The 18,137-nt window shown below is 48.7% G+C and overlaps 1 protein-coding gene and 1 pseudogene across 3 annotated transcripts; both read left to right on the top strand.

The window, feature by feature from the left end:
- On the top strand, positions 6,558 to 7,017 carry Sacm2l-ps3 (Sacm2l-ps3 pseudogene; annotated as a pseudogene).
- RT1-CE2 (RT1 class I, locus CE2) lies at positions 13,421 to 17,190 on the top strand. 3 transcript variants are annotated; one of them, NM_001008840.2, is made up of 8 exons: positions 13,657 to 13,784; positions 13,988 to 14,257; positions 14,455 to 14,730; positions 15,668 to 15,943; positions 16,038 to 16,166; positions 16,343 to 16,372; positions 16,598 to 16,645; positions 16,781 to 16,800. In NM_001008840.2, the coding sequence occupies exons 1-8, from the start codon at positions 13,721 to 13,723 to the stop codon at positions 16,783 to 16,785; spliced, it is 1,098 nt and encodes a 365-aa protein (NP_001008840.1). In that variant the 5' UTR covers positions 13,657 to 13,720; the 3' UTR covers positions 16,786 to 16,800. The 3 variants fall into 3 exon arrangements, with proteins under 3 accessions (XP_038954886.1, NP_001008840.1, XP_063135457.1); XM_039098958.2 differs by lacking the exon at positions 16,598 to 16,645 and having other exon boundaries at positions 13,421 to 13,784; positions 16,781 to 17,190; XM_063279387.1 differs by having other exon boundaries at positions 16,598 to 17,190.
- The last annotated feature ends 947 nt before the right edge of the window (positions 17,191 to 18,137 follow it).

The following is an 18,137-nucleotide window of genomic DNA, read 5'->3' as shown; positions in this document are numbered from 1 at the left end:
TTCTTTGTGTGGAGGACTGGGCCTATTCTTTTCCTGTGGGTGCTTCCTGTCTTGCTCTCCCCATGGATGCCAAGTGTGACAGGAGTAGGAGGTGTTTTTCCACTCTTATCCTACCAGACTCTACAAGGGCTGTGCTCTCGGGATACTATGAGCTACACAGAAGAACTAAGCTCTCCTGAGCTCCTGCCTCCTTCCAGGGCCCTCCGTTCAGGTTCTCCCCATCTTTCCCATCTTTCCCCAGCTGACCCCGGATTGCAGGATCCACACAGAGGAGGGATCCACAGGCTCTCATCTCAGATCTGGCCCTGTTGGATCTGTGCTGTGCCCATGCCCCTGTCCTTCCCTGCCTCTGGGGGTCCTGGTGCTGCCTCTAGAGAAGCTTCAGGGTTGATGGGATGAGTCTACTTTAGATTTATGTTTATTTTAGAAACTAGTCCAGGAATTGGAGATAGCCCAGGGGTTGAGAGCACTTGGTGCTAATGCAGGTGATGTCTCGATCCCAGCACGCATATGGTTGCTCACAGCCATCCATAACTCCTGCCCAAGAGCATCCAGTGCCCTGTGGAGATCAGGCTCACGAATGGTACAAATAAATACAGAAAAAAAAGTTCATAGACAAGATTAATAAATCTTTTCAAAACTACATTATGGGAATTTGTGAGAAGGAAATTCCTTTGTTACGGATTCTGACCCTTGAAGGATACTCTTCTAGCTTTGTGATTTCCAGCCAAGAGTTCCAGGAGCCTTAACTGAGATGTGTGAATACCAACTTGGTGATAATCTCTGTCATGATGCAGCCATCTTCATCTTGTGAAGGATGACGACTTCCCCAGACCCAGCAGACAAACACTCATGCACAATAAATGTTGTATTAATGGATAATAAATAGGTCATGAGTCAAAGACAGAAAGGCAGGTGGGGAGAGGAAGGGAGGGCTCTGCTGAGGGGAAAGCTCAGGTGATGCTGACCTCAGTGTGAGGGGACAGGGAGCTGCATTCACAGCCTTTGGCTGGAGGTTGCATTAATAATCGGAGCCACTGCAGAAGCTGGAGGTGACTGCATGAGTTTCTCCTCTAGACTGAACCATTCCCTGCTGGAGCCTGGAGGAAGCTGATGAGCCCAGGAAACAGAAGAAGTTACAGATTCACTGAGCTTACACAATGTAGCAGGTTCCTGTCAGGGTTGAATCAGTAGCACTTCCTGGAGGTGTTGGGGGGAATCTTGAGTGGAGCTGCTGGGAGCCATGCAGAGGCTTACAGTGATGTAGCTGTTATGAGTGGATACTCACACTGGGCAGGGCTGTTCAGTGATTATCTCCCGACTCACACAGGCTCCCGTGAGTAACCAGGTTGCCCAGAGTTCACCGAGCTGACCATGGATGGATGCTCTCCTTGGTCTGCTGTCGCTGTCTCTGTCTGGCCTGGAGGAAATGCACTCCTCAATCAGGTGACACAACTGTGTCCATTGTTATCAGCCCACAGTGTCTATTCCAGATTTGAGATCTAAGTTCTGTTTCTAAGATACAGTACGAAGAATATGGTGTTGCTGGTTTCCTGGAGCAAGCACTGTAGTGGAAAGATGCATGTGATACAATGTAAGGGAATAACAAAGAACAGGTTGTGTCCAGAGCTGGAGGGCAAAAGGCAAGGCGACCAGAGTGCAGGTGAGTGGAGCAGGGCAGAGAGCTATTGGTTTTTAATTTTTGGTTTTCCAAGACAGGGTTTCCGTATGTAGTAGCCCTGACTGTCCTGGAACTTACTATGTAGACCAGGCTGGCCTCAAACATAAATCATGCTGCCTCTGCCTCTGCCTTTGCTGGGATTAAAAGTTGCACATCTACCACTCTTTGAGCTATTATTATTTAAGATTGTTTAAGATTGTGTGTGTGTGTGTGTGTGTGTGTGTGTGTGTGTGTGTTTATAGCCAGGTCTCTGACTTCAGGGCCTGTAGGCTTGGATTTTTAAAAAACTTCTTTAATATGGTTTCTTTAATACTTCAACCTCCCATCTAGCTCACCACCCACCAGAGGTAGTGGGAAAGAAAGGCTAATAGGGTGAAGTGGGACATGGATTTGTTTAGAAATAGTTCCTTGGGGTGATTCCAATCTTTGTTGTCAGGATATGAGCAGTCAGGTCCACTAGCAAACTATTAAACAGGAATCAGCAGCCACAGTCCAGTGCACTCAACAAATACCACACTGGGAGCAGCAGTAGCACCTCAATCCAGAAGAAACCACGAGGCTCTGCCCAATTGGCACAAGTCAATGGAAGGCAAGAATCCCCTGTATACCACAAGAAGTTCTTTGGTGCATTTTTTCTCTACAAAGTCACAACAAGCAAAGATCAGCTGTTGTTGTAAAAGTATAAAAACTCAAATGCTGTCTTTTACCCCTGCTAGATCCGGCACACAGTGCCCCAAGATAGCTGGTAGATATCTTGCCACAAACACACATCCCAATTCAGTGGCGGCCCAGTGTGTCTAGCTGCCACACACTCTCTTAAACTTAAATCGCAACATGAAAGAACACACAACACAATAACCTCTGATCCAATTGATAAGATATAATTGCCCACCTAAACATATAAAGCCCTGTACACATCTATCCCTTAAGAACATTCATAACAACCTGTAAATACACAGAGTGGTATCTTTTTTTTTAAAGTTTTTTTTTATTTTATATGAGTACCCTGTCACTCTCTTCAGACACAGCAGAAGAGAGCATCAGATTGTGTTACAGACGGTTGTGAGCCACCATGTGGTTGCTGGGAATTGAACTCAGGACCTCTGGCAGAGGAATCAGGCTCTTAACTATTGAGCCATCTCTCCAGCCCCACAGAGTGGAATCTTTTTTTTTTTTTTCTTTTCTTTTTTTCGGAGCTGGGGATCGAACCCAGGGCCTTGCGCTTGCTAGGCAAGCGCTCTACCTCTGAGCTAAATCCCCAACCAGAGTGGAATCTTAATGCCAGCCTCCATGTTCTCTCAGCAGTTTCTCTCCTCCAGATCCAGTCTCCTCCTCTTCCCTCAAACTTTTCTCCCACCCAAACTTCCTTCTCGTCCAATGACAGGCCTCGTTCTATTTTGTACCCGCCTACACCTGGGTGATGACACCACCCACAATCAGCAAGGCAGTGCACAGGGGAACCAATGCCAGGGTTTTGCCTGTAGACTCACATTTATTCTCTCAAAATATCACGTCTCTGCTTCAGCAAAATATTCTCTCACCTGTGTCTGCCTCAGAAAGACATCATATGGGGCTGGAGAGATGGCTCAGCAGTTAAGAGCACTGACTGCTCTTCCAGAGGTCCTCAGTTCAATTCCCAGCAACCACATGGTGGCTCACAACCATCTGTAATGAGATCTGATGCCTTCTTCTGATGTGTCTGAAGACAGCTACAGTGTACTTATATAGAATAAATAAATAAATCTTAAAAGAAAAGAAAGAAGACAGACAGACTTTGACAGCACAGTCAACTGATCTGAAGACCTAATCTAGGAGAACCAGGCTTGAAATGGAAATTTCTGGTTTCTTTGGAGATGCGGTTGTGTCCTGAGATGTTCTTCTGGAAACTTTCTTATGAGAGGATGTTTTTGTTGCAGCAGACACGTGGTGTTTTCTGGAAGCTGTCTGGAAAGGGGCATGGGATGTTTTGGTATACCTTGAGAGATGACCTCTTGAGAGAACTCGTGGTGTTGGGAAAGGGTCTAGATATAACCCAACAGACCACGGACGACACTGTGTGGCTTTGGTTCCCCTTGCCACTCTTTGTGGGTCGTCGTTGGACTTTGCTGAAGCCGCTCTTCACTGATGATGCTGATGCCTTCTTCCCCGATCGTTTGTCATGACTTTGTAGAGAGAAACAAACCAAAGCTGTGGTGTTCCAGCAGCTTCCTCCTGCTTCTGCAGACTCAGGCCGATGGGTAGAGCCTCAAAGTTGCTTCTGGATTGAACTGCCAATGCTGACCCGTGTGAGCTCTAGTGCTGGTATCCTGATGACGCAGATTGGATTCACCCCAAAGAACTATTTCTAGACAGGTGCCCATCTTCCTTTGCCCTGTTACCCTTTCCTCTCTTCTACCTCTGGTGGGTGGTGGGCTAGAAGAGAGGTTAAAACATTTAAGTAAGCTTATTAAAGTAGGTTTTGAAAACTCGAAGCCCACACAGGGCATCTGGAAGGATCCATGTGTGAGTTATGTTACCAATCCTTGCTTGGTGCTGGAGGACATCAGACTGAACACTGTGGGGACAGATTGGGAAGCTCCTTCTCTTGGACTCTGTGACCCTGAGGAACCCAGGGCTTCTCCTGTACAGACCGTCTCTGCAGGGTAGTTGGGTGGCTGATACCTGAGTGAGGCCCTGTGCTGCAGAGAAAAGAATCACAGAGCCAAGGCATAAAAATACGCTGAGTAAATTATGGAGCTGGAGAGGTTGTTCAGAGGTGAAGAATGCTTACTGCTGTTCCACAGGACCTGGGTTCAGTTCCCAGCTCTCACCGACTTGTAACTCCAGCCTCAGAAGGGATAGAGCGCCCTCTGCTGGCCGCCTGGGGTGCTCCATGCACGTGGCACACAGAGATACATGGAGCAAAATACCCTTATACATAAAATTTTTTTTAAAGAACAAAAAAGAAACGGAGGGAAATAAGATTTCCTTAACAAAAGAGATCCTTGAACAATATTGGGGACATTACCGCATGGAGGAACACCTACCAACCCTACTGCAGGGCTCTAGGGTTCCCTGCACTAGATTTATACACTGGTCTTGGAGATTCAGCAATGGAAGGGAAAAATCGACACAACTCCCCTTACAGAGTGGCCCCTGATGTTACTGGTCTATGCAGCCTGTGTGTTCGCCCAATTATGCTGTTTGTGTTGTTATGTCTTGTAGCTCAGGGTGACCTTGAATTCTCTGTTTAAGATTTTTTTATTATGTACACGTTTTGCCTGCACACATGCCGGACTGCCACAAGAGTGCGCCAGATTCCTGAGCATTCAACTGAGGACCTGTGGAAAAGCAGTTGGTGCTCTCAACCTCTGAGTCATTTCTCCTGTCTGGAACTTGAATTCTCGATCCTCCTGCCTCACCTCAGCATGCCAAGTGTCAGGTAGGTAGGTAGGTGTGTGTGTGTGTGTGTGTGTGTGTGTGTGTGTGTTATGTCACTGTGACTGGAGAGTGTGGTGTTGAGTAAGAATCAAGGGAGGAGCCAGAGTTGCAATCTGTGTTTCAGCCCGAAGATCATAAGGACCCGTGAAAACCGCAAAATAGAGGATTTGGGGCTGAAGGGGAAATTCCTGGCTGCTTCAGTATGAAGAGCCTTCCCCAGCTTTCAAAGCTCACAGCCACTTAGGTGATCCAGAGTTGGACAGGCCCCTACTCGTGTGTTCTGCTGCCGCCTGGCGGCTATGAGCGGTATCGCAGCTCCCAAGAGTCCTGGGGACTGACTGGACTGTGCCAAAAGTCCCTCCAGACTGCAGGAACTGCTTGAAGGTCTGAGGCTTCCAAAGTCCCCGAAGCTGTCCGGGTCACACTGAACAAGGGCCACAGTAAGGAACCGGATATCCCCTGCACAGTCCCCGTATCGGAGCGTTAGTTTCTCTTTCTTTTGTTGTTGCTGTCGCCCGTGATATGAGCTCCCCACCTCCTGACCCTGTCCTCACTGAGCTGCACACCAGCTGAGTTTCATGGGACCCACCCCATGAAAGGGTTCCGGGTTTCTTTAGGATTAAATGCCTTTAATCCCAGCCCTCAGGAGGGCGGACCTCTGTATTCTTGGACCACATAGCAAGTTCCAGAACACCGAGGGCTATGAGGTGAATCCAGGATCCTGGGAGCCCCAGGACTGGCACCTGGAGGGAATGGTGGAGTAGGTGGGAAAGTTGTGACAAGTGAGAAAGCAGCATGGATTCCCAGGGCCAGGTCTCGGTGAGCTTAGGGTCCCCCGGCCTGGTATAGCCAAGGTCCTGGGATATATAGGGTAAAGGAAACAACCTCAAATTACCCTTTCTTTTCCTGACAGCTTCTTTCACCTGAAATTTCCTCCCATGCTGTAGATGGGACATGGGGACTGCTTCCTGCCACTCACCTATGTCCCAGCTCTTTACTTTCAGGACAGGGTCTAGGCTGACCTTGGGCTTATTCTGTAACTGATGCAGCCTTTCCCACCAGTGCCTCGGGCTCCCAATTAACCAGGACTGCAGGTCTACAAACCAGCCTGGCTTTTGTTTAAGACTTGGTCAAGGTTCCAGGTGATGGTGGTTCACACCTTTAGTCCTAGCCCTTGACTAGGAGGATCTCTGAGTTTGAGGCCAGCCTGGTCTACAGAGTGAATTCCAGGACACTTGGGGCTACACAGAGAAACCCTGTCCCGAAAATCAAAGAACTTGGTCAAGGATGTTTCTTCACTCTAGAACATGTGGGTCATGACCCCTTTGAGGGCCAAAGCACCCTTTCACAGGGGTTGCTTAAGACCATCAGAAAACACAGATGTTTCTATTACTATTCTTAACAGTGGCAAAGTTATAGTTACGAAGTAACAATGAAAATAATTTTATGGTCGGGGTTACCATGAAGAACTGTATTAAAGGGTCTCACCAAGGTTGAGAACCACTGCTCTGGAAACTCCATACAGAGGTGGGGCAGAGGGCAGTGGGAAGGGTCTGGGTCACATGGACATGACAAGGTCTGTTTTGGAACCAGGTCCACCCCTGCCTCGACACATGGGTGCAAGTGTTACAGGCCCTCCACTCTCAAAGGAGCTGTGACAGCCACTTAGAGGACAACACAGACGATCTCAGAGTCTGTGTGGATCTTTCCCATGATAGCCCTCAAGACAGTGCACAAAGCTATCACCTTCCCAGGCCTGTGGCGTGTGCCACCCTCCTGGAGAGGTACAAACAGTCCCCACCTGAGCAACTATGCCACCCCTGGGCCAGAAGCACCAACAGGCCTTGGGCTACGACCCCACCCTCTTGCTGCTGCCCACCAGGAACTGACTAGGTCTACAATAAAGAAATGATGGAGAATTCAGATGCCCAGGGACAAAGAGAGGACATGGTCCCAGCAAACACACACAGAGCTCCGCGGGGACTGCAGCCCCCCAAACTTTGTCAAGTTGCTGGAGGCTGCGCAGCACTGAACAGGGCCACGGGAGGAGCCGCCCCCTTGATGCCCGCTGCCCCCTCCCGGGCCGGGTGGGACCAGCACCTTTGAGGACACACATTGAGTTCACAGCACCTATCCATGTGACTGGGCCCAGGTCATTCAACACACTGTCGTGAGAGTGCACTGCATACACATGACACAATGCACAAACCAGACGTGCATACATTTAAAAACTTCAAGGGTGAGGTTTCTGGGCTGAGGAGGTGGCTCAGAGGTTATAAGCACTTTTGTTCTTCCAGGAATTCCCAAGTTCAATTCTCAATACCCACGTCAGCCCTGAGCCATGTAATTACAGGTGGAGGGAGAGGGTCAGCTTCCTGGGTATGTGTGTGTGTGTGTGTGTGTGTGTGTGTGTGTGTGTGTGTGTGTCTCTGTTTCCCATTTTGTGTCTTGTTGTAACTTTTTTTCTTCAGTTGAGCAGACACGGTAGAGGAATCACCCATTCTGGATTGTGCAGTCTGTTGTAGAAGAGGACGCAGGGGTCAGGGAGGAAACACTACTGCCCCACCCCTGACACCTCAGCCCACCCTCTCCATGCCTCTCTCTGCGTCACCACCACTCCTAAACCTAGTCCTGATTTATCAGAGTTGTTTGTCTGTTTGTTTTTGTTTTTGTTTTTTAACAAAACTAAGAATGAGGGGGCTGGAGAGATGGCTCAGTGGTTAAGAGCACTGACTGCTCTTCCAGAGGTCCTGAGTTCAAATCCCAGCAACCACATGGTGGCTCACAACCATCTGTAATGGGATCTGAGGCTTTCTTCTGGTGCGTCTGAAGACAGTGACAGTGCACTCATATATAATAAATAAATCTTTAAAAAACCTAAGAATGAAGCAACTGTGTCTGTGGTGTCTGTAAGTGCTCCGTTTGGGTGGGACTTGAGCCAGGGTCACTCTGAGGCTTGAGCCCTGTTGTGGGGCAGGGTCATAGCAAGGTAAGGCCCAAACCCGAGAGGCTGTGGCTCCCCAGCTGCCTTCTCTTCTGGTTCTACTCACTTTCTAAAGTTTTTTTCTAAAACACTTTCAGATGTTTTAAGATAGAAACCAGGTCCATGTTGGCTGATGACCTCATCAAAATATATGCTTCCATATGACTGGCAGTCATCTTTACTATGGTTAAAGAGTACACGCCCTGTGAGTTCAGGATCATCTTCAGATGACCACAGAACAATAACTGTAAAATTTTTTTGTTCTAGTGAGCTTTCTGTGTATCATTGTATCTCTTTGTAGACTAAAGAAACACCAACCAGACTCAAGGATTTCTGATTGGCATACATTTTTGTATGAAGATAACAATTTATGGTTACATTTGTTACAACGTACTATATTTTTGACTCAACTCTGGTTTGGAATATAGTGTATGTAATTATAAAAATTTAAGGTTTTGAATGTCTACTTGGCTTATCAAAAGCTGGTTTAAGATGTGTGTCTAAACTCCTCCGCCTTTGTTAACTGCTGAGCACCAAGCTGCTATAAAGTGTAGATAAGCACAACACACGCTGGATGAATAAGGTAGTCATTTCATTCTAAAATTTTAGGTTATAAGAGCATTATATGCATTCATGCCTTTGTGATTGTGACAGACTCCTGGAACCACAGTTACAGACCATTGTGCCTTCGATGTGGTTGTTGGGATTTGAACTCAAGACCTGGGGAAGAGCAGCCAGTGCTCTTCACTTCTGAGCCATCTCTCAACCAGTTATATTTGATAACAAATAAGGTATACTGAATGATACGTTATACATTCAGCGTCACCATGACATTTGTGTAGCTTTGTGTCCTTGTTCACTTTGTTGGGCTTTAGCTATTGGAAATCTGAGTCATAGAAAAACTGTGGTAACCTATAATGGTATGCTATAAAGGCAAGATACCAGTCTCTTATGGACCAAAGGTTAGGGCATTTATGGTTTATTTGGATGATAAAGGAGCTTCACCTCAAATTACAAAGGCTTAAACTTAACAGAGACAAAGTTGCAAAATCTGAATCTTAGGAAAGTTACCCACACTTAACAATGCACGTCAAGAACAGGAACATGGTTTATTAAGCTCCTGTGTATGTTTCCAAAGTTAAGCACAAAACAAGTTACTAAAAACTAGGGAAGTTTGGGGGTTGGGGATTTAGCTCAGTGGTAGAGCGCTTGCCTAGGAAGAGCAAGGCCCTGGGTTAGGTCCCCAGTTCCGAAAAAAAGAACAAAAAAAAAAAAAAACTAGGGAAGTTTGTTCAGGTCAGATATCCTTACTATTACAGCCCTCAAAACTTTTCAGAGATCTGCTGAATATGGCATTCAAGACGTTGGAAAACTGATGCTGCCCTGGGTCCTCTGCCTGCACTGAAATGAAGACTCCCACAGTGGAACCTTCAGTGATTGTCCAGGTAAGGGAGAAGTCTGTCACTTTTTTTTTTTTTTTCTCAGAGCTGGGGACCGAACCCAAGGCCTTGCGCTTCCCAGGCAAGCGCTCTATGACTGAGCCAAATCCCCAACCCTCTGTCACTTTTAAGAGATTTGGAAGCTGCTTGGTCTGTACTTCCTGCTTACTCAGGTGAAATTCATGCTTTGCTCTGCTCTGATGGTGTTGACTAGGGAGAGTTTTGTCAGTTGAACCGCAAGCAACAACACGGGCTTCAGGTGCTCCTCAGTTCTCTCCCTGTGTAAACATCATAGGCCACTTTCCTAGAGTTGCTACTGTGTCCAGACACTGATCACATTGTTGCGAGATTCTAAGAAGAGATAAATCCACGCAACAGATTTCAATGTCACCTTTTACTCTCCCTTTTTGTAAAGGAAGTTGTTTTACAATGATTGCTCTCAGTAACCACCCACGTCTTGTGGTCAATAATTGGATAAAAAAACTGTGAAGTTTATGTAGGTTCTGAGGATATGAAAGCTTAAGTTGCAAGACTCTTAAAATTGTGCTTTGAGATCGGTGGATGTGACTTATAAAGGTCTGAAAAAGTGCTTAAACTGCAATTTATAAAGGTTTAAGGAGGTGGTTTTTTTTTTTTTTTTGTTTGTTTGTTTGTTTTTTTTTTTTTTTTTTTTTGGTTCTTTTTTTCAGAGCTGGGGACCGAACCCAGGGCCTTGTGCTTGCTAGGCAAGTGCTCTACCACTGAGCTAAATCCCCAACCTCTAAGGAGGTGTTTTAAGGTGTGCAAATGCAATTTGTAAAGGTATAGGAAAGTTATTTAAGGTGTATGTAAAAACAAAAACGTTTCCCATTTCTTCCTTCTCTATGCTATTTTTTTTTCTTTTTTTTTTCGGAGCTGGGGACCGTACCCAGGGCCTTGCGCTTGCTAGGCAAGTGCTCTACCACTGAGCTAAATGCCCAACCCCCTCTATGCTATTTTTATATTAAGACCTAGAAAGCTCAGAATTTAACATTCATCAATGGAGTTTCGGTGAGTTATTGATCTAACTATGATAAACTGCGATTTCTATTACAGTCACAAACTCAAGATTATGAATTTCCTATGGTATGCTATACTTCCAAGTACAGACTTAAAAGTGCTTCTCACTGAGCTAAAAAATGCCAGTCCAACCTGTACACACCCAGTGTTCTGGAGAGAGGAAAGAGTGCTCATTGTTTTAACGCCAAGTCATTTTGGGGTCCCCATGCTTTTACTACAACTCAAAGGCGTGAGACTGCTGCCTTTTCTACAATGTGACATCCAGTACAGAACACAGTGGTATGTTAGCATGTCTAAAATTTATCTAATCTTGTAAACTTAAAATATCTTCTAATCTTTGAAGAATCTATCTGAATCCACCTCTCATGAGTCAAATGGTTTCCAGATAAATACCGTTGATAAACAGCCTGTTTCGTCTCCTGCCTATTCAGTTTATTCCCAAGGGTGGTGTTTCCTCCTCCTCTCTGAGGTCTTGGAATGCCCCACCCCCAACTAATGGGCCTAAAAGTTTCAAATGATCACCTAAGGAACAAATTTCTTCTAATCTCCTTACCTTTACCTTCTGATCCTTATCTATACAGATGTGCTTCAGGGAAATACTAGCTCCAGGTGTTTCCTCAAAATCCGGGTGCCACACAGCTTCAAAGCACCTGCCCCATGATGGTTCAACTTAAAGATGAGTCTGCATTCTTCAGCTGCAGATGGCCCTGCAGAGCCTGGACAGTGAGGGGACAGTCTGCTGTTTTTGAACCTCCCCAGCTTCCCAGCTTTCTTGGGTCCTCGGAGATATTGCCAGAGAGCAGGAGGCAGTCTAAAGAGCACGATGACCCTGTGAGGCCTCATGGGTCACCCCTTCCTATTTTCTCACCGTACAGAGTAAATAAGAGGAAGGGATGTCTGTAACCAACAACCACCCACGTTCCAGAACCAGCCTGCTCTCAGACCCTCAGTGTCAGAAGCCACATCATCACCTGTGGCCACAAGTAGTGCACCCTTATCCTGCCCAGGTCTTCGCAGGCGGCTCTTTTTCTCTTCCACCCACTGCCCACCCCCAATAAATCTCTCACATGAAGCCTGTTCTGTGGTGTGATCTTTGCAACATCCCTTAGCCCTCTGATCCATGCAAGAACTCTAAGAAGCGTCCCAGGGTCACCCTGAATGTTTGCCCAGCTGTGCAGTGTCTGGTGGAGCAGGCCCTGAGGCTGCATGAAGTCTGAGCAAAGACGGAAATTGTAAACGTCCAAAGAGTGGAAGGGCGCTTCTTCTCATTCCTCTTTTAATACTGTCTGTCAGTCAGTCTGTCCGTGTGTCCCATGTGCTGGTATGCATGTATGCATGCATGTACATATGTGTGCATATATGCATGTATGTACATATGTATGTATGCATATATGTATGTATGTATATCTGTCTCTGTATGTATCTATATCTATCTATCTATCTATCTATCCTACCTCTCCTCAGTCCCTCCACAATCAGATTGACCTGCTCTGAGGGAGAAAATGTCCCTATTTCTCCCCTCCCCCCACATGCTCTGACTTTATCAGTCTCTCCTGTGATTATGTCAGCAGCAGCATCCAACAGGCAGGGGACAGACAAGTCCTCAGGCCTGAGGGGCAGGGATGAGGTGGGAATCCCCCTTCTTTGCATTCCAACTGGTTTACCTTGGGTCCTCCATCCAGAGGGTAGGTCAGGGGGAGGAGCTCATCCACATTCTCCTCCCTCAGCTCTCACTGGGCGACCCTGCACCAGGAAGCCATGCTGTCTGCATTTTGTCAACCTGACACAAACCAAGACAGATTTGGGAAGAGGATCCTGAGAAGAGAAAAAGCCTCCATCCAGGGCCGCCTTTAGGAAAGTCTATGAGGCATTTTGAAAATTATTATTAACGATGAATATGGAAGGGCTCAGCCCACTGGAGGTAATCCTGGCTGGTGGTCATGGATTGTACAAGAGAACAGGTTGAGCTGCCATGAGGAACGAGGTAGTTAGCGATGGTTCTCATGGTCTCTGCTTCAGCTCCTACCTCTAGAGTCCTGCCTCAAGATCCTGCCCTGAATCTCTTCAATGATGGACTGTGATGTGGAAGTGGAAACGGAAATAAATACGTTCTTCCTCCGGTTGCTTTTGGTCATGGGGTCTTATCACAGCAATGGAAACCCTCACTAACACAGAGGTGCACAAGGGCCCTACACTGTTCCCTGCGTTCACCACCTTCTCCTGCAGCACAACCCTGCTCTTCCCTTGCCTTGGAGCCACAACCCTCTTTACAGCTTGTTGCTGTAAAATTATAAGAAATGCTGTCTCTTACCCTGCACTAGATCAGGCACCGTAGTGTCCCAAGATACCTGGTAGACATTCATCTCAGTCAGCAAAGCGTCTCACCTGCTCTGCTCCATCCCGTATCAAACTGCTGATGGCTACTTTCTGAGCCTGGCAGCCTCTCTCTACCCATCTAGTTCCCAAAGCAGGCTGCTACTATGCCAGAAATACACACCCCAGCTTCATGGTGGGTTAGCAAGTCTAGCCACCACACACTCTCTTGAACTTAAATCTCCACACGAAAGAACACACAACACAATAACTTTTGATCCAATTGATAAGATAGAATTTTCTCATTTAGACATACAAAGCCCTGTGCACATCCATCCCTTAAGAATAGTCATGGGGCTGGAGAGATGGCTCGGCGGTTAAGAGCACTAATTGCTCTTCCAGAGGTCCTGAGTTCAATTCCCAGCAACCACATGGTGGCTCACAACCATCTGTAAAGAGATCCGATGCCCTCTTCTGGTGTGTCTGAAGACAGCTACAGTGTACTTATATATAATAAATGAATAAATCTTAAAAAAAAAAAGAATAGTTATAGCAACCTGTAAATGTGCAGAGAGAATCCTAACATCTGCCTCCATGTTCTCTCCACTGCCTCTCTCCTTCCTTGTTCCAGTCTCCTACTCTCTAAAACTTTTCTCCTTCCTTCTAGTCTAATGACAGGCCTAGTTCTATCTTGTACCGCCTTCAACTGCATAATGACATCGTGCTATAACAGCTCCTAGGGATCTGATTTCCTCTGACCTCCCACTGGGTAGTGCGATTTAGGGCAAGTTCTAAAGTCCATGCAGCCCGCGGGACTCAGGCACGTCCTGGATCTCAGGTGAGGCCATGGCGCCGCGCACGCTGCTCTTGCTTCTGGCCGCAGCCCTGGCCCGGACCCAGACCCGGGAGGGTGAGTGCGGGGTCGGGAGGGAAACGGCCTCTGCGGGGAGGGGCGGGGGCGGCACCAGGGAAGCCCGGTCCCCGCGTCGCTCACCAGACTCTCGGCCCCTTCTCCATCTGGGTCCCGAGCCTGGCGCTCCGCTCCCCGCCCCGCCCGCGCACCCGCCCGGGGTCCCGGGAGGAGGTCGGGGTCTCACCGCGCGCCGCCCCCAGGCTCACACTCGCTGCGGTATTTCAAAACCGCCGTGTCCCGGCCCGGCCTCGGGAAGCCCTTGTTCATGGAAGTCGGCTACGTGGACGACACGGAGTTCGTGCGCTTCGACAGCGACGCGGAGAATCCGAGGATGGAGCCGCGGGCGCGGTGGATGGAGCGGGAGGGGCCGGAGTATTGGGATCGGGAGACACGGATCGCCAAGGGAAATGAGCAGAGGTTCCGAGTGCACCTGAGGACCCTGCTTGGCCACTACAACCAGAGCGAGGGCGGTGAGTGACCCCGGGCCGTAGGTCACGACCCCTCCACGGGATGGAGACGTCCAGGATCCCTAATCGGAGGGGTCGGGAGCAGAACCGACCCAGCAAGTTTCGGAATCGGTTTTGAGGAATCCGCGGTTGGGCGGAGTCGGGGCTAGCCCGCCGGCGGGCGGGTGGGCGGGGCCCGGCCTGACCGCGGAGCCCCACAGGCTCTCACACCTTCCAGTTGATGTATGGCTGTGACCTGGGGTCGGACGGGAGCCTCCTACGCGGGTATGATCACTACGCCTACGATGGCCGCGATTACATCGCCCTGAACGAAGACCTGAAGACTTGGACGGCGGCGGACGCGGCGGCACGGATCACCCTGAACCAGTGGCATCAGACTGGTTATGCAGAGAGACGCAGGGCCGACCTGGAGGGCGAGTGCGTGGAGTCACTCCGCAGATACCTGGAGCTCGGGAAGGAGACGCTGCTGCGCTCAGGTGCGGGGGGCCGCCGGCTTCTCCTCCTCTGCCCTCGGGCTGGGGCTCAGTCCCAGGGAAGAAGAAACCCTTCTTTGGGTGATGCCCCTGTCTCAGAGGGGAGACAGTGTCCCTGGGTCTCCTGATCCCTCATCACAGTGACTGCACTGCCTCTCCCAGGGCCCAGCCTTCTCCCTGGAGAGTTCTGAGTCCCTCTCAGGAGGGAAGGAGAGAATTTCCCCACTTAACAGCAGGGGCTCCCTGCTGTCAGCCATGGCCTCTCCCAGGCAGGTTCTCTGCCCACACCCACTCTCTGAGGACACTGACTCCTGTCCTGCTGAGTGTGTCAGCCCTTACACCTCAGGACCAGAAGTCTCCTTTACCTCAGAGGAGACATGGACTCCACTACACTAGGCTGGTTCTCCCCAGTTTCTAGAACTTTCCAAAGAATACATTCTCACAGATCCCTCCCTGATGTGGGGTTTGCCTCTCTTCCACACCCCATTTCTCTCTCTTCCTACAGTGGAGAATGGTCCCATGAGCCCTTATGGGGTACCCCGGAGGAATATAAATTGTGGGATTTCTTTTTCTTTTTTCTTTTCCTTTTTTTGAAGGCATAATTTTGCTTCTAGTCAGAGTTTATCTGCAAACACATATTAAATCAATTATTTTCCATTCCCTCTTCTGTTCTATGACCACCCATCTCATGCTATAGAACACCACATAAGGACGGCTATGTTGACCCACTGGCTCATGTGGATTCCCTCTTAGCTTCTGAGTCCCTCAGGAAAGTGTGCAGTTCTGTGCTGAGGGCACCAGCTCTCCCTGCAGCTCACTAGTGAGATGACAGTTGAAGTGTCAGACTGACACAGTTCAGTGTCATCATTGATTTAACTGTGTCTTGTGTAGATTTCAGTTTGTCTTGTTAACTGTGTGATTTCTTAAATCTTCCACATAGATCCCCCAAAGGCACATGTGACCCTTCACCCCAGACCTGAAGGTGATGTCACCCTGAGGTGCTGGGCCCTGGGATTCTACCCTGCTGACATCACCATGACCTGGCTGTTGAATGGGGAGGACCTGAGCCAGGACATGGAGCTTGTGGAGACCAGGCCTGCAGGGGATGGAACCTTCCAGAAGTGGGCATCTGTGGTGGTGCCTCTTGGGAAGGAGCAGAATTACACTTGCCTTGTGGAGCATGAGGGGCTGCCTGAGCCGCTTTCCCAGAGATGGGGTAAAGAGGGAGCCTTCTGTAGATCCTGAGCTGCTCAGGGCTGAGAGCTGGGGTCATGACCCCCACCTTCATTTCTTGAACCTGTCCTTCCCAGAGCCTTCTCCATCCACCGACTCCAACATGGGAATTGATGTTACTTCTGTTCTTCCTGGAGCTGTGGCTGTCTTTGTAGTTTTGGCCATCATTGGAGCTGTGGTGGCTATTGTGAGGAGGAGAAACACAGGTAGGAAAGGGCAGGGTCTGTTTCCCCTCACCTTCCTTTAGAAGAGTGCTCTGCTCATTAATGGGAAACACAGCCACACTCCTCATTGCTACTGTCTCCAATTGGGTCCTCTGTCAGTTCTGGAAACTTCCTCTGTCAAAATCTTCCTTGAATTCTCACAGCTTTCCTTCTCACAGGTGGGAAAGGAGACTACGCCCCTGCTCCAGGTTAGTGTGGGGGCAGGATTGTCCCTGAGGGTATTGGAGTGAAGCTGGAGATGTTGGGAGCTCAGGGAATCCATAGTAGCTCCTCCAGAGAAATCCTCCGGGGACCTGAGTCGTACTGTGATATGAATCCATATATACATATGCATACAAATACACATAAACATATACATATACATACACATACATATACACGTATAAATATACATATATTTTGTCTTATCTTAGGCAGGGACAGCTCCCAGAGCTCTGATGTGTCTTTCTCAGATTGTAAAGGTGACACTATGGGGTCTGACTGGGGAGGGTCAATGTGGACATGATTGGGTTTCATGGACTCCCAGAATCCCCTGTGAGTGGAGGGTTGTTGGGCTGTTGTCTTCACAGTGATGGTTTGTGACTCTCGTTCTCTAGCATGAAGACAACTGCCTGGAGTGGACTGAGTGACAGACGATGTGTTCAGGTCTCTGCTGTGACATCCAGAGCCCTCAGTTCTCTTTAGACACCAGTGTCTGAAGTTCCCTGTGATTCTATGGCTTCTGTGTGAAGAACTGTGGAGCCCAGCCCGCCCTGCACACCTGGACCCTGTCCCTGCACTGCCTGTGTTCCCTTCCCCAGCCAAACTTCCTGGTCCAGCCTGGGGGTAGGGAGTGGGGACATCTCATCCTGTCCCTCTGTGGTGCCCTGAGAGTCAGCCCCTCACTTCCACACTGAGAATAAGAATCTGAGTGTGACCTTGATTGTTCACATCCTTGACTCAAGTGTGGATGGCTTTTTCAATTACTGGATGGAATACTTAGAGGTTTTTTGTTTGGGGGTTTTGTCATGTTTTGAACTTTGTTTTGTTTGACTTCCACATGTCCTCAGGTGTAGGGAGCAGCTCAGGGAAGAAAAGATGGCGCCGCCCATCTGAATGTAAACAACTTACCACTCATGGGCAGGCTTGTCCCCTCCTCATGGCAGCTGTATGATCTGGCGCCCTCCTGTGGTGAACAACAGTCCTGCACATGCGCGGGGTTTTGCACCTGGAGTCAGTCTGGCTGGGGAGGTACAAGAACCATGGATGGTTCATGCCATGCCAATCTCTGGAGGACAAGTAGCTGGGATGACAGTGGGGTGATAGTGGGGTGACTAGTGCCCCACCAATCCCTGAAAGAATATTAGCATGCTGTTGTGTATATAAGGGGAGCGACTTTGCTGCTTGCGGTCCCCGCATCAGCAATGAAGGTGTCCTGAGATAAAGAAGAATACAATCGTGTTGCGTCTTCCTTGCTGGCCGAGGTGGGCGCGATACTCAGGAATAAATGACAAATGGTGTGCTCAGTCAGTTCTTGTCTTTGATAGGGTCAGGCCTCAGCTCTGTCACCTCCAGGCTGTGCCCTCTCCATCACTGTGAAGACATGGGGAGAGTCTGTGATCACAAGGACACAGGGTAGACCAGAGCCTTGTCCTGTCCCCAGGATTATGAGCCCCCAGGGCTGAAGATCAGAGACTCAAGTGGGGTCCTCTAAAGTGCAGGGTGCACAAGATAAGTCACTACATTTCCTCCCACCCACTTGATTTAGCTGCTAATGATGGGGTCAGGAAGCTGCCCTGGGCTCTCCCTGTAGCCATGCTGCTGTGGTGATTTCTGCTTCTCCTTTCTGGTGTCTTTCCCAGGATTCTCGGGGTCTGGTGTGGTCTGTCTGCTCATCTCTCAGGAGCACATCCACAGCTGAGATAAGACCTAACAGAGAGGCTTCTCCCCTGTAACTTGGGTACCGATTCCTGA

This window comes from Rattus norvegicus, chromosome 20, assembly GCF_036323735.1.
Source record: "Rattus norvegicus strain BN/NHsdMcwi chromosome 20, GRCr8, whole genome shotgun sequence".
Classification (NCBI taxonomy): Eukaryota; Metazoa; Chordata; class Mammalia; order Rodentia; family Muridae; genus Rattus; species Rattus norvegicus.
This window is presented reverse-complemented; position numbering and strand designations above follow the sequence as displayed.